General features: G+C 37.2%; 1 protein-coding gene across 2 annotated transcripts in view; it reads right to left on the bottom strand.

Annotated features, from left to right (window-relative positions):
* Positions 1 to 3,445: 3,445 nt before the first annotated feature.
* slc24a4b (solute carrier family 24 member 4b) overlaps positions 3,446 to 25,789 on the bottom strand; it is a 193,228-nt gene continuing 170,884 nt past the window's right edge. For both annotated transcript variants that reach the window (XM_015351228.2, XM_006632714.3), the window contains exons 11-17: positions 18,679 to 18,848; positions 17,434 to 17,578; positions 16,283 to 16,449; positions 15,772 to 15,886; positions 15,515 to 15,627; positions 13,589 to 13,654; positions 3,446 to 12,817 (exon numbers count right to left, since the gene is read on the bottom strand). In XM_015351228.2, the coding sequence (XP_015206714.1) occupies positions 12,665 to 12,817; positions 13,589 to 13,654; positions 15,515 to 15,627; positions 15,772 to 15,886; positions 16,283 to 16,449; positions 17,434 to 17,578; positions 18,679 to 18,848 (929 nt within the window). In that variant the 3' untranslated portion in view covers positions 3,446 to 12,664. The remainder of the gene's footprint in view (positions 12,818 to 13,588; positions 13,655 to 15,514; positions 15,628 to 15,771; positions 15,887 to 16,282; positions 16,450 to 17,433; positions 17,579 to 18,678; positions 18,849 to 25,789) is intronic.

Genomic DNA, 25,789 nt, shown 5'->3' with positions numbered 1-25,789 from the left:
CAGCGTTTATGATAACTGTTTAGGTAACTGCAGCAAAAAGCATTCCAGAAATCAGCTAGTAAGAGAGTGGTAGTAAAAGAGACAAAAAGCCGATCAAAATGTCAATAAACTGGAGAGCTGATGTAATAAAATTATTCCAAAGTGATGCAGAAATGGGCTGAAACTTCAAGGAACATGTTGTCATGCCCTCTGCAGCAAGAGGGCGCTCCATCTCTATCCTGTCTCTCATTTCCGGTTATTTGCTGTCCTTCCGGTGTTTCTCTCTCTCTGGGGCTATATATTTCCAGGTCTTGCCAGGTCTTGCACTCTGCCCTCGCTCAGCATTGACGTTCGGATGTCCTGAGACCCCCCTAGCACCAGGTCGCCCCATGTGAGGGCATAGGTTTCTATACGGCACTCCTGAACTCTTTGCACTAATGAGCCCGGGCCTTTTTCCCGTTCCGCCTCTACGCATATGGGTCTTTTTTCCGCTCTCCTGCTCTCCACGGTTAGTCCCTTTGGACGTCCGTGACACATGTTGCATATCAGAGCCAGTCATATCACTGTTATCAAATGGAAAAGACCAACACCACCCAAATCAGCTATTATTTACAGCTCTCATCCAGGTAGAGAACAACTGCCATGCCCAGACAAGTCAAGATTTCATTTCGGTTAATTTGTAAGAAACAGACTCTAATGACCATGTTCTGGGTCAATACACTTTTCAGTATTACTAAGCTTTTTGCTTAAAACATTTGCCGCAGGTACAGATGGCATCCCCAGTCGCATGCTAAGGGAGTGTGCTAGCGAGTTAGCGGAGGTCTTCACTGATACCTTTAACACCTCCCTGGCTCAGGCTGTTGTCCCAAAATGTTTCAAATCGGCCATCATCTTCCTGGTTCCCAAGAAATCACCAGTAACCAGCCTCAATGACTATTTCCCCGTCGCACTCACCTCGGTCATTATGAAGTGTTTCGAGAGACTAGTCATGTCACACATCAAGACCTCTATCTTGCCCACACTAGACCAGTATGCCTATCAAAAGATCCACCAAAGACGCTGCAGTACATCTGGCCCTGACCCATCTGGAGGGCAAAGACTGTTATGTCAGATTGCTGCTCATAGGCTTTGGTTCAGCATTTAATACCATCATCCCCCAACAACTGGTCCACAAGTTGTCCTCACTGGGTCTGAACACTCCACTATGCAACTGGATCCTGGACTTCCTGACCAATAGGTCCCAGGCTATCAGGATCCATGGTAACACTTCCCACACCATAGTGGTATAATACTGGTGCACCACAAGGCTGTGTGCTCAGCCCATTGCTGTATACCCTGCTGACCCACGACTGTGTTGCCAAATACAGCAGTAATCATATCATCAAGTACACTGATGACACCACAGTTGTGCGCCACATCACTAACAGCGATGAATCAGCCTACAGGGATAGTGGAACAGCTTGCAGCCTGGTGTAAGAACAACAATCAAGACCAAGGAGATGATTGTTAACCTCAGAAGGACTTATGCTGTCCACACTCCCCTGTGTATCAATGGATCAGCAGTGAAGTTAGTGCACAGCTTCAAGTTTCTGGGAGTGCACATCACCGGAGACCTCTCTTGGACCCATAATACATCATACTTAGTAAAAAGGCACAACAGCATCTTCCACCCCCCAACCTCACCACCTTCTATAGGTACGCCATCGAGAGCATCCTGACATGCTGCATCACCATCTGGTATGGGAATTGCACTGTCTCTGACCGGGGAGCTCTGTAGCGTGTGGTGAAGACAGCCCAGTCCATCACCAGGAGTTCACAGCCCACCATCCAGTGCACTGTTGTAACATAAAGAATAAGATTCTGGATCCCGAGATGAAGTTAAACAGATGAGTTTATTGCATGCAAGGAACAATAAAGCCGAAGTCGTGTTTCCTGCAAGAAACAACAAAACCAAAGTATTGTTGCCGGTACAAACTTTAGGCTTATATAGTCCTTCCTTGTTGCTCTGATTCGTCATTCATTATTATGGTAAAGGGGGGAGGTCACGTGTTTGACCAGTTTACAGCTTTTTGGCCAAATGGTCAGAGATTAGTCTCCAGGGGTTCCCTAGCTCTCCTAGCTGGCATCTGGAATCCTTATCAGTTAACCCCCTTCCTGCCATAAACTCCAGCCTTAGAAGTCTAATCTTCAGGCAGAATTGACTTAAGTTAACCCTTTTTACATCTTGTGTCTTACTTCAGCACTTACAACAAGTGGTGTGTCAGGAGAGCATGCACCATTATCAAAGACCCTTCTCACCCTTTTCATAGTCTTTTTACACCCTTGCCTTCTGGAAGATGGTATTGCAGCCTGCGAGCCAGCACCACCAGGCTCAGAAAAAGACCACCCACCCACTGCCTTACTATCACTACCATCTCAATAACTGTATGCCCTGTAATGTTAGCACTGTCATGTTGTGTTACGTCTATGACCTGCACCCTTTTCTGCACTTGTCACCTGTTCCCCCCCACATCACCCCTGTATTTCAAAATGCTTATTTGCATATTAATACTGTAAGTACTAATTTATTCATTTATTTTTCCATTTATCTACTTATAACACTATTTTATTCTTATTTATATACAGTACCAGCAGTATACTATCTCAACATCCCCCCCATGTGTGTTCTTCTGTGTTGTTCTGTGACATTATTCTGATTGTTCTGGTGTATTGTGTATTGCGTATTGTTCTCTATTTCTCTATTCTATTCCAGTACAGAACATAACTGGAGTCCAAGAAAAACAAAGGGCAGGGTACCTAATGCTCTATTGTAAATCCATATTAGTGTGAGTGAGAGGTAGGTTCAAGTAAAAGCCTATTACTACCTCACAATTAGCTTATGACTAATTAATAAAAACCTTTTACTCCACTGGTGTTTTACAGAAGGTAAGCCTCAACTTTGGAAGGACAATATTCTGAGACAAATGACATAAAAGAGAATAAGCAATAACTTTAAAATTACCTGTTTTGAGAAATCCTTGGTTACCAGCATGGTAGCAAAATGTAGGCACAGTGAATTATATGTAAACGTTTTCATACAATCAATTCCAGTTTTAGAAATATATGATGTGGGGAAGTCCTGATCTGGATAATTCTTTTGAATCATTTAATTCATTCCACACCATATTTTTCTTTCTATATACAGTAGTATACTGAATTCTGCCATGAGTATGAAATCAACTTAAGGCTTTATTTAAACAAATAATAACGTTAAACATTTCAGGTCAGTGTGGAGGTGCTTAGCACCAACCTGTTCCACTCTTTCCATCTGAAATATTGATTTTATAATGGAAACATTAACATGCCTTTCATAAACGTTCTATAACATTTCTGCTGTATAGGCCAGTTTGAGAGAACTGCCGGAGTCTATATATGTTTCCTTTTGGAAAGTTCACACACAGCACACAGCCCAAAAAAAGAGGAAGCATTTTATAAATTGAGTAATTTAATTTGTGATTTTACATTTTCAAGGAATTATGTAACAATGTACTGTATAGGAATTGTAATTTTTCCAATTTTCTTTTTTTATTGCTTTACAGTAAAATGCACTGGTTTGATACTATATATTAAATGGCAAGACAATATATTCATACAATTCATATATACAGGTATATATAGATGTCTTCATTTTAGTAACTTTATACGAGTTATTGAATTTTATTTTAGAAATGACCCTACATCACATTGCATTCACAGTGCATCAGGTCATATTCATTCAAATTATTACATACCTGTCTATTTTTTACATGAATGACAACTGTTAATTTTGACAGCATTGCTTCAGAATCCATTGACTGCTTACCTTTCAAAGGGAATTTTAACTGCCTTCTGAAACAGAAGGATCCTGTAATGCCGTAGGTAAGATGAAGCTTGATAAAAAACGGTAAATGAACAGGTATGTAATGAATTCTGTGAATTTTCACAATATATTTCTTAAACATTTAGACAAAATAAAAAGCAAGAGCATGTTTATCATCAGTTAAATCTTAAATAATTGGAAATAGTAAGTGACCACATATGATTTGCTTCCTGGAAAATCTACATGCACATAACAATTGAAACTTTTAACTTTACCCCAAAAATGTCAAGGCTCAGCTTACTGTACATATTGAAGTTTCTTTCAAACACAACTTGAATTTTTTCAAGCTCTGCAAATGTAACTTGTGAAAACTTTGTGAAAACAAATAAACAGCATGAGACACTGCCTAATTAATTGTTAACATTTTTATGGACTGTTCATTTAAAAATAACACAAAATACACCTTTTCGTTCTTCTATAATGTAGAGGAAGATGAAAGATGTATACAGTATACTGTACTTTTCAGTCTGAAGTATTATCTAATAATGTTACGTTTCAATATCTGACCATACTACTGTGATGTTTTCCCCAAACCTGTACTTAGTTGAAAGCAACCTCAGTAATACATCCTGTTGTTATTTTCCGTGCATTACTAAGTAATCTTTTTAAGCTGAAAGAACTGATAGATCCGTGGTGGAAACACCCACCCACCTTTTTCATGGTCATTGTACAGGTTGCAGCAGTATGCACTCAGGACTATGCTTTCAAATGCTTTGCCATTCGATAATAACCTCAGTGACCACAGTGTTATTTTTTCACATCTTAAGGAACTTGTGACTCACTGAAGTGTTGCTCAGTGCAAGTCTGTTAATTCAAATGGGGCCTTTGCTCTCACCAGCAGGAAAGAGATCATGTCCAAGAGAAAGACTGGTGATCCTGTAATGTCCAGCAGCCACAACAGGCTAGCAGAAAGGAAATCCCTGATAGTGTCGCACCCCAAGTTGAAAACAGGATGGAAGTTCTGTTATCTCCTTTAAGTTTCCTTTGCAAGCTACTCTTTCAATTCTTTCTCATTTTCAATCAATGTGCCTTTTCCCACTTTAAATGTCTCTCACATGCCTGTCAAGGTTAACAGTCTTAAGGACAAACCAAATTTAAAGCCTGGTAACAGACTACCCGCAAAGCAGGGAAGTAGGGAAAGGGGGAATTGCTGACACAGTGATAGGGCTTTAAGGGCTCCAGTCTGCTAGGTTTGTGGTTGTATAGAGATGATGGACTGGTCACCACTGGGAAACAGTAAAATACAGCATCATTCATTGGTTACATACACATGTGCACAGCATTCGAATCTTTCAGAACCAAAATGCACAATTAATATAACTTGGAAGGTTTATGCATCCGTACTGCCCTGCCCCCACATCCACAAATATCCAGACACATTCCAGTGTCTGAAATTCCTGGTGGACCCAGGCATTTAAATGATTCATGTGCTGTTCAGGAGGAATCTCCTGACATTTTTTGTCTCAAGGTGTTTGATGAAAAATAAAGAAAATAGATCATAGATCAAAATAGAACATAGATCTTGATTTATTAATTTCTCTTCCATTTGCTATTGTTAAACACAAAATGGAAAAGACTCAGTGTTTAATGCGCAGAAAGGAGTTTCCTATATATTACACCTACTGATTTTTCACTTAGGGGACCCAGAGGTTATCTATCTAATCTTTCAGTTTGTGCAGTTGGTCTTTCAAATGTACTTCTCTGCCAGATAATTTTTTATTTTTATTTTAAATACTATACTGAATTACTATTACAGCAATACATCCTCTTAAGTACAGTTATTTTTGGTTGTCGGAGGTGCATCAGACCGATGATAAACAATATAACTAACATGTTATAAAGGTTTATGCAGTATAAGTACCTTACACACCCTTAGTATTGTTGTAATGTAACTGGGGGTGGGGGGGGGGTGGGGGGGGGTAGAACGAAGATTAGCAAGGCTTACCTTACAGTGTTTGGAACAACAGTTATTGTTTGTTTGTATTTGCCTAGCTATCCTTGAGCTTGGAGTTAAGCCAAAGATGATCAAAGCGTGTCCCTTCACAGTAAATCATTAAGACAGCCATATTAAAGAATAAACATTCAGGTCATTCCTTCTGAGGCCATTAAGCCACTCTCTATAGAAATGGATATCAGCAAAAATATAGACCGGAGACCGGAAAGGAGACAAAGGGACAACATTCTGTATATCATCATAATCATTCATTTTGTCCAAAACTGTAACTCACAGAGTTCCATTTTCAAGCCAAACTGGGTACCAGATTCTTGCTAGCTAATCTAAACATTCTTGCAAGAGACCTTGCCATGTTATTTTAAGAAATTTTGATTTCCTACTGTACTTCAGTGATGCATTTTTGGAACAGGGAAAATTATTTCCATTCACCTGAGGGCATCTGTGTTTTAGAGAGGGATCCTACCCAGGATTCACCATTTTCTTCTTAGGATGCAGGTTTTCTCTCTTTGGCCTGCTAATGTGTTTTGTTTGAGATGCATTCAGGGACAGAACTCTGGAATGCTCCAGGTCTATAGATAAATTTGGGGTGTTTCATAACTGTTTAACTGAAACCATATACAGTAATTTTTGTATTCCTGTTTAGTCCAGATTTATCTGGATTGCAAGATATTGAGTTCGAAAGGTAGATCCTGTACTGTATATTATCATTAAGTACGGTCACCAGAACATACTGTAAAACAGTAAAATATTCTATAGAAGTTTCCAAGATACCTAAGTCATGGAGTGCTTTAAAATGTTTAATTAGTCCAAGCAAATAAACAGTTTCGTAAGACTGTATAGAGTGAGGTTATGTAGAGTGAGGTGTGAAGAAAATGGACAGTCTATTTATAGGGGGAGGAAAGAGCTCAACTCTGCATGTGTGGTCACTTACTTCTCTCAAGAGCTTAGGCAGCAGATAAAACCCCCAGTATTCTTACAGCCATGGGGCTGTGATCTTACAACCCAGTCAATTATGTACATAAAGATACAAAATAAAAAGTTTTTTTCAAGAAACAATAATAATAAGTACACCAGAAACAACGGTCACGTACTCCATCTTAAAGCCAAACTGCTTTTTTTAGACTGATATAAAGTAAATATGCTGCTCATTTCTATTGTCCACAGAAAAAAGGTTTTAGATGCATCTTGATACACCTTTGCCTTTGCAGAACTGTCCATTTACTGTATTTTTATAACACTCGCTATATAAAATTAGCTTTTGTAAATAGTGCTTTTTTAACAATGTAAATTGTTTCTTGAATACCACAGAACTAATCATGATACATGAGACATTTAGCAGAACTTTGTGTTTTCAGGATAAACTGAATTACCCTTGCTTGGCTGGTTGACAACCTGAGGAAACGGTTTGTTGAACCCTGATGGAAGGCCTATTGTCTGCTTTAGAAATAGTTTCATACCTTCATAAATCTAGGGAGAGACAACAAATTCTATTTAATTATGCATTATGTGCTTCTATTTGTGCTTCAGCACTGTCATGATTAAAAGTCATTACAAGGATAATATTTGTCTCAAGAACATAGCATTGAACATCCTACCCTTTTAGAAAGAGTAAAAATATCTGTGGATTCTATAGAGTTTAGTAGATGTATGATCTGCAGTTACAAACACATTTGTCTAATATACCACATTCCAACGTAACTACTGCCATTCACTTTTATCACAGACAAGCAATATTGCTTATACTTTTGCCCAGCCACTGAGAAACAAGAAGGGATTTTCCTTTAAAAACCACAAATGGGTATCTCTCATTTACAGTATATGAGGGAGAAATGGCATTTTCTGCCAGTATTGTTTGTATAATGGCTTATAGCTTATGTCAGGCATGCAGTTATCATACCTGTTACCAAAAGGTACTTTTGAGCACATTTAGTAGAAATGTCATTATAAATCTCCCACAATCACTTATAGCTGCCATTTTCTGAAGTTTGGCGTTGCTTGCTGAATTTCACAAGGATGACTTCAGCCTCTGCTGTGACATACTAATTTATGAGTTTTTCCGAACCAAACCAAGTGCCGAACCAAAGAGCCCATCCAGGTAAAAATGATTACATATTACGCAGATGATATGGAGTTTAAAGTCTATGCTTGCTAGTGTTAGTATTTTACTAACTCCAGTTTGAATGCTAAATCATAAACATCACGCTGTTTCTTATAAACCTATACCATATAACCTATACTTATAAATCTAAACCTATAAACCTTCCCACAGCAAAGTGAAATGTACAGTATGTAAAAAAGATTATTACAATTTATTAAAATTGTCATTCAACTTCTTTCTGGTGCACCTGTTGTTTATTTTAATATGTCTTGTTTTATGACTCATGACTATTTGAATGAATATAACTTTTCAACTATGTAAATATATGATAAATACTTAATTACAAAAACCAAAAGAATAAACTACTGCACTTTCAAGGAATTTGAAAGCTGTCAAATTGTTTCATATCAGTTGCTAACTGCTTGGTTTGGATTTAGGTTGAAAGTACTTATGGATTTTTTTGTTAGAAAGGGACCATTTTTAAACTGCCAGTTTCTGTTACATTGCTCATACTACATGAATGATTTATTTTGAAAAGCTTCATTATTAGTTTCAATGGCAGTACTACTTTCTTACAGCATTCAAGCAGTGTTTACTCAGAATCGATTGCTGGAATAACTTATCACCTGTCTAAACAGTAGCACAAAAATGTTAGAAAAATGTATCCTGTCACACACCTTTCTCTTTAGGATGAGTTGAAATACACAGCTGAACACAAATATTCTTCAATACACATGCATCAATTACTGAATGGTTTATAATTCCAAAACTAAAACATACAGTATATTGTCTTGTACATATCATTCATACAAATCTCATTATCAAAAAGATAAATTGCTTGACCATGAAGCAAAAATGACAGCTTTATTTTGTTGTTCCATTATTGTTAGAGGGCAATGTGTATTTGGAATGGAAAAATCCACCTATAATAATTTATATAAGAAAGAGAATTAAGCAATTCTGATTTTTAGCAATTTTTAGCAATTAAGCAATTCTGATTCTGATTAAAAAAACTGATTTTTTTAATATCAGAATTGCCCCAGTCTTTATGGTTAAAAGATTACACTGTAGTGTAAAGTCTTCAGATATGCAGAGATTTCATTTTTGTCAAAGTTTAAACAATGCTCACCCAGAGCAACGATAATAAAAAATTTAGACACTGGAACAAACTAAAAATCAACAGCAACACAATTAAGTCACCCCAACAAGAATTTCAAACTGAACAGGGACAGCAACCTACAGTATGCTGCTGTGCAGGCTTAGCTGCTTGGTATAGCTCCATTTATTTCACTATTCTTTTTCCTTTCAAAGCAGAAACACAATTCTATGATGAGCTTCCACTGGAATTGTTCAATAACGAACCCTGATAGATCTCTACAAGTACAGTGTTCAGCTTTTCAGGAAGTGTAGGGTGAGACAAAGTTAATGACAAGGAACACTTGACAATGAGTCAATTAGGTTGGATTTCATCAACACTTAACAATCGCTGTTCCTGTACAATTTCCTTGAATGTTGTGATCACATTGTGATTAAGATTCTGAGTAACATGAATTATAGATTGCCTAATGGCAAGCATGGCTGTTTCTAACCCACACAAATAACATGTGGGTTAATAATTTAATAATGCTGTATTAATAATATTCAAAGCTCTTATAGCCAGAGATAACATCTGTGGAGTCTTTGACAAAAATAATCCCTGGTGCTACTGTAGATAAATCAGGTCATGGGAGTGAACAATTATCTTATTTAAATTATTATTCCATATTATAAATATGTATGTTTTCTATTCCTACCATTGTCGTAGTCATGGGCTTTTAGATTATGTGTTTTTTGTTTTTTCTCCTCCTCAGTAATGAGCTGTTGTTGTAGGTGGGGAAGGGAGGGAGGTAGCAAAGTTTGTTTTAATTTTATTCTGGTTTTTAATTGCTGGTTTATATTGTTTATAAAATATTATAAAATAAATACTGTTTATTGCGATTCCTGATTGTTATTAAGACTTGAGCCCAGCTTATGTACCTTAGCTGATGTCTAAATAAACCAAATGTTGAGATGTAAATCTTAATTATTAAACTGGGGGGCCTAGTCTCATTCGTTATTATCAGATCAGTCATACCCTGCAATGGCTCCAAAACATCAAATACTGGCTAGGGGCATTTTAGGTGAAAGTGGAACATGCCAGCTCTTTCAATGCAGTAGTTTTGTAATTTGTAATTTGTAGGTAAACAGTAAAAACAAATCTATGTGACAGTCTTATGGCCTTTTTCTTTTAAATGCAAGGTCATACATGTCACACTAACAAGCTAAAAATCAGCCACCTAGCAGAACAGCAGAGACTTCAGTTTCCCCATAAAATCCAGATCAATCAAGAAAACTAAGTGTGAAAATGTATGATTATCAGCCAGTAGTTCTTGCTGGTAAAGAGATGCAGGTATGTACAGTATGATATTGGCAGCATTCAGAAATCAGAGATCATGTTTGCATACGAGTACACATTTATACACATTATTGAAGAGTAAAATTTGTGATTCATAATATAATTACAGATTGCATGTCAAAAACCCAGAGCCTGTCCCAGCCTCCTGCATGTGCACATATTCTGAAGTCTTTGGCACTCAGAGGGACACAATGTGTTAAAAACTTGCCCATTGAGAATTCCTTGAGTGCTCTTGCCTTAATTTCCTCAAGGAATCATTTGTGAATTTTCATTCTTTGACAATTCCAGTCTTTCATTATTGAAGAGGCTGTTACATGGTCCAAACTGGTACTGTATGTGCAGAAGGCAGAGATACTGTATGCCTCAGAAAACAAAACTGTACAGGACACGCTGCATATCTGAAATACAGAATTTGGCTAAAACCATCATTTCTTAGTGCCTCATGAAGTCTGCCTTTGCTCATCCGAGCTCTCATCAGTTTCTCCAAGCAGGTACCCTGAAGGTGCTTACTGAAGGTGCTTACAGCTGCCAGCAGCTTACGGAAGTGAAACAAAGTGCCCAGTTATGAGGAGCTGCAGGATACGTCCTGCATCTTGAAGAAAGATCTCACCCGCATTTAAAAACTTCACTTCACCTATGGAACCCTGCCACCTTTGTGGAGGTTTTAATTGTGTATTACATTCAGTATTCACTTAGTATTCTTGAAAGCTGCAGGACAGTGATACTGGACAAGAGAGGAGGAGTTTCCACAAGAGCTTCCCATCTCTGCTCAGCAAGAAAAAAACCATCCCAAAACAGCCACGCAAAAAACGCAAAGTGAAAATTCTCCACTTTTAAAATGTTCCCTCTGGTTTGCTAGACTGTACAGCATGCCTCTGAAATGCAGCAAGCACCAGACTGGATGGTGTGCAGCTAGAAATATTAGGGGCTCCTCTGGTCAGCAGACAGATCATTCTGAAATGCCCTAGGAGTGTAACTTCAATCTTTTTTTCCACTCGGACAAGCAGGTACTTCCTGTGGCATCATGGACATTGTATTAGAGTGGGCAAGTGTGGGCTCTTTCAGTTTTAATTGTTGGAAGGCATGCTCGTATAAGCCACAATGTTGCACCTTTTGTTAGCACAGTAGTGTGTAAAGTTCAGGCCTCTGCTTATTCTCGAACAATGAAGAATTCTATTACCATGGGTTTTATTAAACAAGCTTTTCTAATGCCTTCTCATCTATGGAAGCAGCAGAGCAATTATGATTCTTAAAACAAATGAAAGTAGCAGATACTGTTTATCAGAGCACTTCTTTTGTCTTTTCCCAGAGTGAAGCACTCAATAAACCCTGGAAAAGCAACCCTTTGAAGACGGTACTTTCCACTTCAATTGGTGAATCAGATGGTTGAACTGTTACAGAGCTCTCCTTGCCCCACAGAAAACAAGAACTGGAATGTTTCCAATAAGAAAAAAAAAACATATTTCCTTTTAAAAAGGTAGCCATTTTTTTTCTATGCACAATATCCTTGCACCTAATGAAATGCCTAACCAGGAAAAAGAAAAGGATTAGATATTTTTTTTATAAACGTAAGATACTGTAGCTTCCAAATCTCTTTTCCAAATGGATCAGCTCTAGAGCTAACTGATTGCAAGAGGAAACATTTGACCTTTGCAGAGCTGGTGCTTCTGAGGTTAAACATGAACAAATCATTTGTTCATCAAAATGTTAGCATTCCACGGTCACAAAATTTTCTGATTAGTGCTTCCAAAAATTACAGTGATATTATTTCTTGATGCACTGCTCCTCAGTTTAAAAAGTTTTTTTTGCTTCCAGGTTATAAAAAATACCAGTGAGACAAAGAAAAATTATACTTCAGCCATCTCTTAATAAGTCCACTTGATGACAGAGACTGATGACTTGCACAAAACAAAATAACTGTTGAATGTATGGCATTGTGGTTTTGTGGTTGTACAAGAGAGAGAATCGGATCTCAAAAAATGGAACTTGATTGTGCCACTTTTCACATTTTTATAAGACATTTCTGTAGTTTTATAGAAAAAGAAGATCCTTCTCGGGGCTCCACAGGATGAACAGAGATTAAAGGAAAACAATTGTAACTGCTGCCCAAAATGAAAAAAGAATATGCATATTTATGATTTAGTGGTTTGATTTTTTTAATGGACATGAAGACTACAATTCCATAAAAACAGCAAGGATTCCAGCCTTATTCCAGTAAGGATGAAAGGTAGGAAAAGGTGGAATTCAGAAAAAGATAAAGTCAAAAGTAAAACAAGAAGCATCTTCCTTGGTCTTGGCAGTTTAGATGCCCTCTTGACACATTGGTAGGTTGACAAAGGTGAAGACATTGTACTCTATCATGATGGAAAAACACAGGAACACGGCATAAAGTACGAGTACATAGATGCCCAGCTTCAAGTCCAGTTTCCACTTGTTGAAATGAATACCCAATACCTGTGAAGGACAAAAGTGATTAATATTTAGGGAAAGTGGACATTAGGTTAATTTTGGCCTTACTGTACATCTTTACTTAAAATAGAGCATAAAAAATGTGTCTGAGAAAACTATGACCAGTAGGTCCTTTGTCTATGGTTAACAATCAGGGCATCTGTAAGTAACTAACCAAAGGAGATGAATTCCTTACGAAGGAGATTTGTAAGGAATTCAGTGAAAAGTTCCTGAACAAACAGAAAAAAATAGAGACAAAGGGGAAACAATGGCAATGTAAAAAAAGCAGTGTAACTACAAAAGACCCTCAAAACGAGCAAAACCGTTGCTCTAAGTGGCAGTTTAAACAATCTGTAAGAAATGAAAAGGAGTCTAAAGAAAAGCAATCAAGAATATTGCTATTAATTAGTATTCTTCAAGTTTTACTTAAGCATTTAAATTCTAGGTGCATTGACTGCAATCTTGTAACACAGAGAAGATAATGTTCTCTAGAAGGTCATCTACCTCAAGATGAAAGGTGTAAGCGTGGAAATTATGTTTAGAAAATTTGAAGACACGGTAGGAGATTCGACTGGGGAACAACAGGCTTCCTAACTGCATTTTTTTGGATCGTTTAAAAATAACCTTTTAAAAATACTTGGATTATTAAACCACTAGCCAACAAACAAGCAAGAATGTCTAAATGTAGTCTTTTTTGCAGGCTTCCTTATATTCTACCTGTCGGCCCTATAGGCTAGGTACAATAAAACCATAAAGATCAAGAATTTATTTACTTACTGTAAGAGCAACAGATCCTAAAAGAAGCACCACTGAATACACCAGACCTCTGCTATTGATTTTAACCTGTTAAAAAATACTGCTATTATTTATACATTGAAGCAGGACAAACACAGCAGAAATAAAACTTTAAAAGTCCATTTCATATGTGCTAAAAATATTAATACAAATGTGTACGTTCACAGTTGGGTTACTCCTGCCTCAACAGCAGCATTGGTGAGAGAGCACTACTCAGAACAACCAGACTGGCTTAGAGTGAAACAATGCTGACCACTGGAGATGTGACGCTAGGCGTCGTATTGACCTTTCTTCATGATTTTAGCCAAGATGGACTTGCTCGCTTACAAATTCTGTCTGTCAGGCCTTGTCAGAGACATCTCAAATATCCTGTAAAAATGTCACACAGCACATTTCTGCAGTTTTCTGCAGTGATTACCTCTGTTTTACACTGAACATGATATCATGTCAACATATGAACAGATCAGTGTCATGACAACAGGATACAGCAAAATGCAAATGTACTTGACTAAGGAAGCAGGTGTGGCTGCAACTTTCATTCATTCGACTCAACATACAGTAATTAGTACCAGATGGCAGGAAATGTAGCTCTTGCATAGTACAACAAGGTGACACACATTGTTTATGCACTGTCACGCACTGTTTACACATTGTTTAATTGAAGTCTCTGCCTAGTGCTGCCCTTCTGCTGGTTTTAATTTTTGATAGAAATGATTGCTGATGTAAAGCTAAACACAAAAAACACATGCATTTATTTCTTGCAGCCTTGTCTGCGCAGCTGTGTGAGCAGTTATTGTGCAAACCACACCACTTTAGATCAGCATTTCGAGCTGAATGTTATGGTGGCCATCTGCAAACCACATTGGTACACAGCTCAGAGATACAGTAAAATATGACTAATATTTACTGTTATAGTTAATTTTTAGTTAATTCACAATTATTCAAAACACAAAACAAGAAATAAAAGCATACAGTATATGGAACGTACATCCATCCTGCACTAGTTTTAACCAATAGATTATTAATAGTCATTATTAAAGTCCTACAGTCCCATCTAGTGGTCTAATTTTGCAATGGCAAATTTGGTATTTATGACAAGGAGCTCTAATATACTGTAAATTAGTATTGCTATTCTTGCCTACCCGTGAGCACACATTCATTTCTCAGTTCCTGTGTAATATAGCCAATGTAAATTGGCAGGTTCAGAAAAACGTTTAATTTGTCTTTGATAAATTTGAAATACATCAGATTGTCTTTTAATAGATTTCGCTAAACTTGTTTTGTGTTGCTTGGATACCAAAGTGTCTTCCACATACAAACTGGAACATTTAAAGACTCTTTCAATAACATGTTTTCCCTACTAGGAGCTTTTGTAGAGCTGAGCTAAAAGAAATCTACTACTACTGTATGTTAGGATTCTTCAGAGAATCCTGCTGAAAGGAGACAAAGAAAAATAATATGTTAATGTTAATGTTAATGTTTCTTTATTAGCCCTATACAATTTCTTGCATTAGGAATGCGTCTTTTCGCATACCCCCGTTTTTCTCCATGGAGACACAGACACAGAGACAGGGAGAGAAGCTTGGGGTCAGAGTGCAGGGTCTGCCATTGTACGGCGCCCCTGGAGCAGTTAGGGTTAAGGGCCTTGCTCAGGGGCCCAACGGAGTAGGATTCCTCTGCCGGCCGCAGGATTTGAACCGGCAACCTTCCAGTCACAGGCGCAGATCCTTAGCCACAGAGCCACCGCTCCGCCCCATAATGAACCCTTTGCTCAAGCCCAGGTACAAATGCGAAAGGCAAATCCTTCAGTGTGATAAGAATTGTATTGTTTCACGCTTCTGTTGTTTCATTTGAAATTGGAAAATGTAAGAACATTTAAGGAGTAAAAAATAATGATTTCCTCTTTACCTCTGATCCGTAATTTACAGCCAATGTCTGGATTCCCCACGGCACTCCAAGGCCTACAAGAATATCAAAAACGTTGCTCCCTATGGTGTTTGAAACTGCCATATCGCCAAGGCCTAGAGGACAGGAATGAGATTTTAGTTCAGCAAAGAAGCAAATGGTAACAGAAAACTTTCAACAACATGAAAGCATGAGTTATTAATGGTTAAAGTTTTCCTCATATGTAAAAGGAGAAAAATGTATAACAACTTTGTAAGCACCTTGTCGAGCCACTATTAAACTGGCAATGCAATCTGGCACGCTCGTTCCTGCAGCCAGGAAGGTGATGCCCATGATGACGTCAGGGATTCCCAGAGTGTAACCGATTATTGTCACCTGCGAGTGCAGACAGGCAAGCTGTTAGAGATTAGAAGCAGGAAGGCACACTGTGTCGAACACAACTTTAGAAACACTTAAATGCCTTGTTCAAGAACAAACACATTTTGGGGATCTTTGCTTTGCTCATGGTGTATATAGTTATTACTCATAATGCCTACACCAATAAATACCTGCAGTATCTGCTCAGAAGGGTTTCTGAAAAAATGTGTCTGTTGCAGTAGAGTATTTAGTAGTACTACTTTTGAAATGTGCAAACCTCAATTTACAGCGTCAATACTGATTATTAAAAGGGGCAAACTGGAAACACTACACATTCATTAGCCATGTTTTATTGATAGTACCATTTAAAAAGCAAGGAACTCTCAAATCTCCTTAGTTTGTTCATTGACTCACCATCCACACCATGATGTAAGAGAAGATAGCAATCCACAGAGTAGACAGACTGAAAGACAGCATGAAGAATTTCTCCCATCTGGGCTTAGAGCAGTTGGGGACAGTGAAATACAGGAGAAGCAGCACTGGCCAGGAGATAAGCCACTTTGTTGTGTCCATACAGCCATCTGCAGGAAGAAAGAAAAATGCACTGGTAAAAACAAAGGTCTGCATTTCCACCTCAGACACATCAAAATCTAAAACACATCCTCTAAAAAAATGAGATGCCATCAATTTATTTATTATACAGTTGCAAGAAAAAGTTTGTGAAGTCTTTGGAATTACCTGGATTTATGCATTAATTACTCATTAAAATTTAGTCTGATCTTCAACTAAGTCACAATAATAGACAAACACAATCTGCTTAAACTTATAACACACAAACAATTGTACTTCGTCTTGTCAGTACTGAACACATCATGTAAAAACATCATTTAAAAGATCAGACCACATTTATATGAGTAATTAATGCAGAAATCCAGGTAATTCCAAAGGGTTCACTTTTTCTTGCCTTGCAACTGTATATGTGCTTACATCAGTATGTTGTATATGCATTGTTTTGTTAGCAAGAGTATTAAATATGGACTTAAATCTATTTCAAAATAACCATTTTATTACACATCCTATTACGAGTTCTTTCTAGTTCTTTTCATAAGATATACTGTAAGAGTATCTTGCAACAAGAGAAGCTCAAAATTAGTGCTGGAAAATATTCAGAAGGTATTTTTAAATAAAAAGGGCATTAAGGAAAGAGAGTGATATGTGAAACTATCTTTATCAGGCTGCAGTAGTTATAATTTTGTAGTAAATTAGCTAATTAATTAAATGATGAATTAACCAATTAATTTTAATCACAAGGTATTTGACCAGAGGAGGTGTGACATTCAGACACATAACACACATGCAGTATAGATGAATTACATGCATTGGGATATTACGACAAATAATTGATGAACCTTGAAATTCTAAAGTAAAGAAAAAGTTCAAACTTCACTGAAGCTGTGTTGTACAGTAGATGTAAGGCTGAAAACCTATAATACTTCATGAAATCATTTCACCATGGATGTGACTCAGATTTGCAAGACCAATAGTGAAGAGCAAATGATTCTCACTTGGAACAGAAAACGGAGATGACAAATTGGACTCTTCTTCCTCGCCCTGCTTGTCCTCGGGAACGTTTCCGTTCTCAATGTTGTCATGCTTGGCATCCAGAATAACTCTGTCCACGCCATTGGCTGCCTGCACCAACCTTTGACGCTGCTCACAGAGAGCAAGAGAAAGAACAGAAAAAAACCTGATATAATTATCTTTACAAGGTGAAAATTCATAGAACAGTTTTCAATTCCACAGAAACATTTTTTTAAGGGATTTGGCGGTCTGGGAAAGCCAACGTCAAAGAGGCATAACATGAGCAGTTGGCATTCTCATTGTCATATTGGGCTTAATATTTTAGCTGAAACCTATATTAGGGGCATTAGCAGAATGACGTCTTGGTGCAGAGGATTATTCTGGAGCTACGAATCCTCTTCTATCTTACAGAACATGACACTGAATAGACACAGATGGCAGCACGACAGAACATCATGTCTGCTGTGTAAGTCTGGAAAGGCCATTTAGGGAGAACAATTTAATGGACTGTAGTACCTCATATCCCTCATTGCAAATGCAATGAGTGATGTACTGTATAGGGAACACACCTCCAACAAGATAAATGTACACCCCAGTTGTAGCAAGGGCGGAATAAGGGTTTCATATAGGGCAATGTACTACAAAAGGCACCTCTGAACTGCCATCTGATGGATCTTCTAGGTAGGGATAAAGTAAAATAAAGTCTGCACCTGAGCTATATGCTATGAAAATTCTCCTGCATGTCTCCCCCTGAAAGGTTTGTTTTTCGCCGCCATTAAAGTTTAAATATTGAGACTCTAATGGAAATTCACTCAATAGATTTTCACTAACATTATATATTACATACAAATGATAAATTCTTAACTTTCTCTTAATTTACTCTTTCATGAATTCTCAGTTGCTGCTAGCACCTAACAATATGGACTGGACATGTCTAAATACTCTGGATTGTTGAGCGTCTTTCTGCTATACTGTCTGTTTGCTAGCTGTTGTAAAACAGTTTTATAAGCGGCATTGTTCTTACTCATTTACAATATATATAAGCAAAAAAAAGAAGAACAGAATATTTTTCAGGTGATATTGCTCAGGGAGCTGAAAGACCCAGGTGTACTATAAATTCATGAGAATCAAGCTGTAGATATTTTTCTCTTTTGTCTTTTTGGTTATGAAAATCAAATAATGAATTGGATGGAACACAGAGAGCTCCAAAATCACAAAGGAATATGCACCTCATTGATGATTAGCCTGCTGGCCATCCGCAACCTTGTCTTGGGGCCGAAGTGATTGGTGATCATGATCCGCAGGCCTGCCTCGGGGAACCTGAACTTGGGGGGACTGGAGGACATGATTTCGTCCACCATGACCACTGAATTCTTGCTGTAGGTCTTGCTCATTTTCACTGACAAGCATAAAGGCAGAGTTAGTCTTCAAGTCAAATTTCATCTTCAAATAACCATAGACAGTTCAGGCTATTTGGTAAGGAGCATGAAGAGTACATTATCTACAGAGGAGGGGGGTTCTCAATTCAAGAATAATACTTAAATAATTCTGAACATCCTGCATTGCTAAACCTTGTCCTACAACTGACTATCAACAATATCTAATAATTAAATGAACTTTAATTTTAACCGATTGTAAAAGTAAATAGTGAGGAGTCTTGGCCTCTATAACAGTGGTGTGGATGCTATTCACTTTTTAGTTTTGAACAGAGAAGATCAAGTCAGAGGATCCTGATTCAAATATTCAAAGTCCTCAAAGGCATTGACAAAGTCTACTAAAATCAGTCTTCAGACGTCTTTCAAACTAGAAAATAAACAATGAAACACAAACCAGAGGACAAATGTGGAAATTAATGGATTGAACATTTAAAATAGAGAACAGGAGGCACTTTATTTACTGTACACAAAGGGTTGTAGGGGTTTAGAAAAGCTACCTTCAAAATTCTTGGATTATTTCAGCAATTAGAAACCAAGTGAACTATAGGGGTCAAACAGCCCCCTCTTGTCTGTTTTATGTTCTTTGCTTGACTTCAAATAAATAAAATTCCAGCTTAGTCCTTAGGTCAACCTGTATAATTGTTTCAAAGTAAATGGAAATGAGCAGCTCTGAACAGCTGCTGTTTCTAAATCACACTTTTTAATCATTATTACTGTACTGGCATGGACACGGAAAGGTTTTTAATATGCTCTATTTATTATTAAAAAGCTCATATTAGTGCAGACTGTTGAATCTGCCCTGAGTTCTCAACAGCTGGAACAAAACACAGCCAAGTCCACAGATGGACAACTGGTGAAAAGCACTGCACAGCCTTTCAGGAGGCAGCACAAAACACAATTCATTGAACTGGTCTCCTGTCTCCTGTCCAGGAACATGAAAGTCAAAGTTTAAACCTAAACTTCTGCCTTTGGGAACACTTCTCTCTAGACAAAGAGACCAACCTCTCCACATTGGACACAATGATCTTTAAAATGTATGGCTATTGTTCCTTTCATAAGATAGAAGCCTGTCCAGGATTTTCCCAGCCCCCTAAGCCACACAGCACCAAGACAGGAGAGCAAATCTTCTAAACCAAATGACCTGCCATGTGACCTTACACATTTCCAAAGGCTTTCAACTCCAGAGAGTTTTGTCACCACAAAAGACTCACACCAAATTAGCCTTGTTAGACTGAAGAACAGACAGGCTTCTATCTTATGTGTCCAATGTGGAGAGGTTGGTCTCTTTGTCTAGAGAGAAGTGTTCCCAAAGGCAGAAGTTTAGGTTTAAACTTTGACTTTCATGTTCCTGGTCAGGAGACAGGAGACCAGTTCAATGAATTGTGTTTTGTGCTGTCTCCTGAAAGGCTGTGCAGTGCTTTTCACCAGTTGTCCATCTGTGGACTTGGCTGTGTTTGTTCCAGCTGTTGAGAACGCAGGGCGGATTCAACAGTCTGCACTAATATGAGCTTTTTAGGCACAAACCTCACACATGACAACAGCGGACACCCACACTCGAACCATGACGAGTGGTTCACCAATGGGAAAAATATAGCTCCCATGTGACGATATCGATGCTGATTAAAAAATAAAAACTTGTTCAAAATCTTTAAGAAGGAGGAAACATTTCTAAAACTGCAGTGCCTAATCAACAGCTGTTTCTCACTAAAATGTTAGTATTAAAGGAATTATTAAAGAAGTAATGAAGTGTAAACTGTAAGTGTATAATTCTAAGAGTGAGATTATATAAAATAAAAAAATGCAAATACTTCTTAACATATTACAGTATTTCACTGGAGTCCTCACTTTTGAAGATGCTCCCGTCATGCCTGGTGTACAGAATTAAAATTAATCACAATTAAATTATTCTAACACAAAGGAAACTATCCTCCTTCTACAAACATAAGATGAATAACGCAGGAGCAGCTGAAGGCATGTACCCTACAATTCTCAAAGGGAGCTCTGAGGCTCTTCACAACATATTTTTTGTATTTAAGAAGAGGAGGAATGCAGATGGCCAAGCTCTCAGGACCACAGTGCCTAAAAAATAATTAACTAATTAAACTATAGCCCAATCAGCTTAGCATGTGAGTAGAGACAGTCTGAAAATGTGATCTACATAATGACACTATGGGATACCATCAGAGTTTCACAGGAAAGCTTTCTTAACATACAGTATCTCTGACACCTTGTTCAAAAGTCTACATGTATCTTTCGCAAAGTATAACCTGATATTTCAGATCCAGTTAGTGTACGTGAAAGGCTGTTACCATCAAAACTGAAATTGTGGATGCTCTGTTCAGGTGACATAAGTGCTGACCTGAATTGTTCAGTGCTGGGGTATCGAGGGGAATGGCAAGGAGGTGAAAAATTAATTACTGCTAAACATTTTGACAATTCCAGTAGACCAGCTGAGCTTGCAGTGTTGTGTGGCTCCCAAAGGAAGAGGAACCTAAAGCAATTTGTATCAAAAACATAAGAATGGTTACGAACAACAGAAATACACTTGCCTATTTAGCTCAGTTGGTTCTGGAAACAATTTTAATCAATTTATTTAAAATCTCACCCTATGAAAACAACAAAGAGGATGATGTTTTCTCCTTTCCTGAATTAGAATGAGCTAGCTAAAGCTCCATTCACTTAGCTTCCCACAGAAACTAATAAAAACAGTAAAATCTCAAATATCTGCTGTCTAATTATAAACATTCCCTTACTAAGTGACAATTATGAAAATTATTTAATATGTGCATCAATTGTTAAGAGCAGGGTGTGTAGTTTTAGTTTTAGGGAAAAACTGATATACTGTATCTAAAAAAAAGTAAAGATGCTTTTTTTCACAAGACATGAACTTGTTTTTTCTGTAGGAATTAAACAGATGTACAAAAATATCTTTGGACCAGACCAGAAAGGTTTAAAGAAATCAACACATTGATTTTAAATTAATTTTATAAATATGGATTTTTAAATTCCAATAAAGTATTGAATATGCTAACAATACATGCTTTTTACAGAGCACCCATCCTCTCCATTCCAATGGGAATGTGCAGTTTACACTGTTTACACTAATGCAAGAAGTTACAAAGAAGGAGTGTGATGGGGGAATATGTACATAAATACTTCATGGAGTCAGAGAGGGCAGTGACCCAGACTCTTTCTCTCTAAATCTGTTGATTTTAAATAATATGTATGACCACAGTACTATTTTACATTTTCATAACAGACCACTTAATAAAAAAGATGCACCTTGTCACATAAACTGTGCACTGGGCTCTGCAAAAGCATTAATGAAGTCCATTTGTTTGGGAACTGTTACTGAGGTGGCATTTCTGTTTTAGTAAACTCCCACTTAGCTTACGTTTCTTTTTATAAACAAAGTGGATACTTTGAAATTTCAGCTGTGTTGTTTTGCCAGTCTTATCTATTGCAGGTATATTGGTACAAAAGACACTGGCTGCGCATTCATGTAACTGCACATTTGTACTTTGATTTTCATTAAGTTTAGACAACCTAAAAATACATGTCCACTCACTTTAGATCTTCTCAGTAGAGGGCAACTAATCCTTAAAATATATAAGATTAAGAACATCCGGTCTGCAGCTATTCAACATCTGAAAAATGCAATGTATAGATCAAGAGGGAAATGTGCAGGAAGTGATTAGTAAACAGGACTTGTGAAAGGAAAAAACTACTGAATTTCTTTATCTGAACTACTTATTCTACAGGACCTAACTAGGATTGTTATTACAAGCTAATCTACCGCTACTACGACTAAATGTATTTCTAAAATTGACAATGTTTTACAAATACAACTTATCCATGCTTAAATATTTGTATTTGAAGGGGAATAGCAGGCATCTCCTTCCAGTTTTAGGAGTCTCACAGAAGTACTGTAACTGCTCAGCCAGATATGTGACAGGACACACTTCCGACACTTCATTATGCTTAAGGTGGAGCTCTGCTGGGTCATTCCTGTGTATCCCTGAGAAATTCTGCAATCTGTTCTTTTCATTCATCAAAACACCCATAAACATTTTATTTCTGCATGTATTCTGAGTTGAAAATAAGAGTCTGGCACAATATCAATCCTCACAGGTTGATTTTGTATAACAGCTCCTTGGAACCTGCACATGCAGAACTGCAGTAAAGCTATACTGCTGTGCAAAATCCTGAAGCATTTTCCTAATGAAGAATGTAAATTCTTCTACCCAGTCGTACACAAATGCACAGTCGTACCCACAATCAACAATACCAATCAAAGGCACTTTCTGGTCTGAACTAACCCCCATCTTCTGTAAAACATGTAAAATTCAATTTCCACCCTCTAGTGACCAATAATTAGAAACCTGCACATCTCCCCAAAGGATATGGTGCAGTAGAGTCTATGCTGAACATCTATTTTTTGGATAGCAGGCTGAAACAAACTGTATCCCTTTATCAGAATAAAAAAATCAACAGTTGGAGGTTTTCTGGGAAATTATGCAGTAACTGCAATATACAGTATTTCTGTGCAAAGTATTTAAGAAAGCAAAATGTATAACTAAGATAGAGAGATGCTTTGTTAATACTTTGATTTAAATTTATCACCCATTTAGGGAAGCCCAGAAAATCCCCAATTTAATAAAAAGTATTTTCTGATTTTCTGAGTTTAATTTTAAAGCTAACTGATATCAAAATATTAAAATGTATTAAAGGTAAAACAACCTTATATAAAATGTGTGCATGCCATTAACACTGAGTATATGGGTGTCAATAAACACAAGCATCATTCAAGTGTTTAGAAAAATCGCTGCCAGATAGTGAATTACATTCCCAAACAAGCATCAAAATGCATTTATTGTAAGTATGATTTTTGATATTGTAAATATGAATTGCAACCTGCAGCTAAAATTTGGTGTGGGCTTAAATTCCATGAATGATTGGAAACCTTTCTTTTCGACAAACTAATCAGATTCAGTACACTGGACCTGGGTCAAAGGAGCAACCTAAAATGAAGTCCCATTTTCCCTGCACGGAAGAAGTGCTTTCATAAGGATAGAGTAATACTTTGCAATTTAAATTCGCTGAAAGCATTCAGAATTTAGTAAAAGACATAAAGAAATCAATGTTTATTACACAAGGCTGCATTGTTTCTGTTGTGGAAAATTGACTAATATTTCATGCTGCTCCCAGACCTTTCTGATAAAAACCTACACTTTGTAGTCAAAAGGAAAAAATCTATATTTTCCAATATGCATTTTAAATACTCATTATCCATGCACATCATCTAAAAACATTTAAAACTGGTCTTACACATCTGTTTATGTAGAAGGAAAGAAGAAGATATTGCACGGTAAATCACAAAACAATACACACAACGATTGGGACATGTAAGCAACACCAGTTTTAGTAAGGCTAAACAGACAGGCATCAGTAAAAGGTTAGTGAGAGAATTGTTCAGAGGCAGAGGTGGTGTCTTTATGTGAAATAAGAGAAAAGAAAACAGTCACAATTTCTATATTTTTACCCCTCTGAAGAGTGGCAAAGCTACAAGGAGCAAGGAAAAGAATAAGCATAAAAACCAGATGGAAAAGGGGCCACAACCAGCAGAAATACAGAGAGTACAACACAAAAAGACAGAAAGAAAAACATTACAAGTAACGTCAACACTTAAGATACAGTACAGTGATGTGTATACCATTTTATACACACTTTCCAACCCTGAATTAAACCAGGTTCACTCATACAGTATGACCTGTAAAGTTTTACAAAACATTCTGCAACAATCTAAACAAATCCAGAAAGTCTGTGCAAATTAAAAAAAATGTGGTGGCAAAGACTGGATTATCCACAGTGTAGCAAAATCATACTGCTCTCAATAATTTAGGGGTATCACAATGGACTACATTACTCGAAACAGGGTGCTTGTGAAATATTAAGAGCTCATAGCATATACAGTACATTAACTTTAACTTGAGCAGGAGTAGGATAATGTTCCTTGGTGCAGACAAGTGTTTTAGTAATCTATATTTTATTACATTTACTTATGTCACAGGAGAGTGGTCAGCTGAGGTTGCTAAAACTCCAGCAGGACCATTTCTACCACAATGTTCAAGGTCTTTGTGTAGAACTCTCAGTTTGAGAACTGAAAGTTTCAAATTTCATGGAGTCTTCAGTAACCTACACAGTACAGAGTCAATGGTACTGTGGAAGAAATACCAAGAACTGGTTATGGAAGAAACACATACACCACAAAATCACAAAGCAAATTAATCTAAATTTCTCCTGTCAGGAGTGTATATGAGTCATTCTGCAGATAGCACCATCAAGCTTCCCTCTTTATTGATGATGAAACAGAATTATATTGAGGAAATATTGTTTCCAGGGTATCTGGGTCCCTAAGTGTGGCTGCACCATGTGTTCTTCAAATGTACATTACAAGTATTCAGAGCACTCCTATGTCGTCCCATTTTGTAGAAGGCATACACCTTTTTAAATTCATTTTATTCAGAAGATACTGTAAGCTACATTAAATGTCAATAAAAAGAAAACAGAAAACTGGAATATGTTGATTGCATAGATATTTATAACTATTAATTGGTGAAAGCACCCTTGATAAACAAACTCTTTTTGAGGTGGCCTCTATCAGCTTTACACACTGCCTTGGTGTAATATTTGCATATCCTTCTTAATAGATTTACTCAAGCTCACTCAAGTCCATAAGCTTATCAATCTTTTGAGGACATGCGTTTTCCTCAAATTCAATTGAGAACTTTTACTAGGTCACTTAAGCACATTCACTTTCTTATTTTTAAGCCACTCCAGTGTAGCTTTTAACCTTTGATAAATATCTTGTCGAAAGGAGAATTTTCACCCAAGCTTTAAGTTT

This window comes from Lepisosteus oculatus, chromosome 8 (genome assembly GCF_040954835.1).
Source record: "Lepisosteus oculatus isolate fLepOcu1 chromosome 8, fLepOcu1.hap2, whole genome shotgun sequence".
Lineage (NCBI taxonomy): Eukaryota > Metazoa > Chordata > Actinopteri > Semionotiformes > Lepisosteidae > Lepisosteus > Lepisosteus oculatus.
The sequence above is the reverse complement of the archived record's forward strand: the minus strand, read 5'-3'. Positions and strand labels throughout refer to the sequence as shown.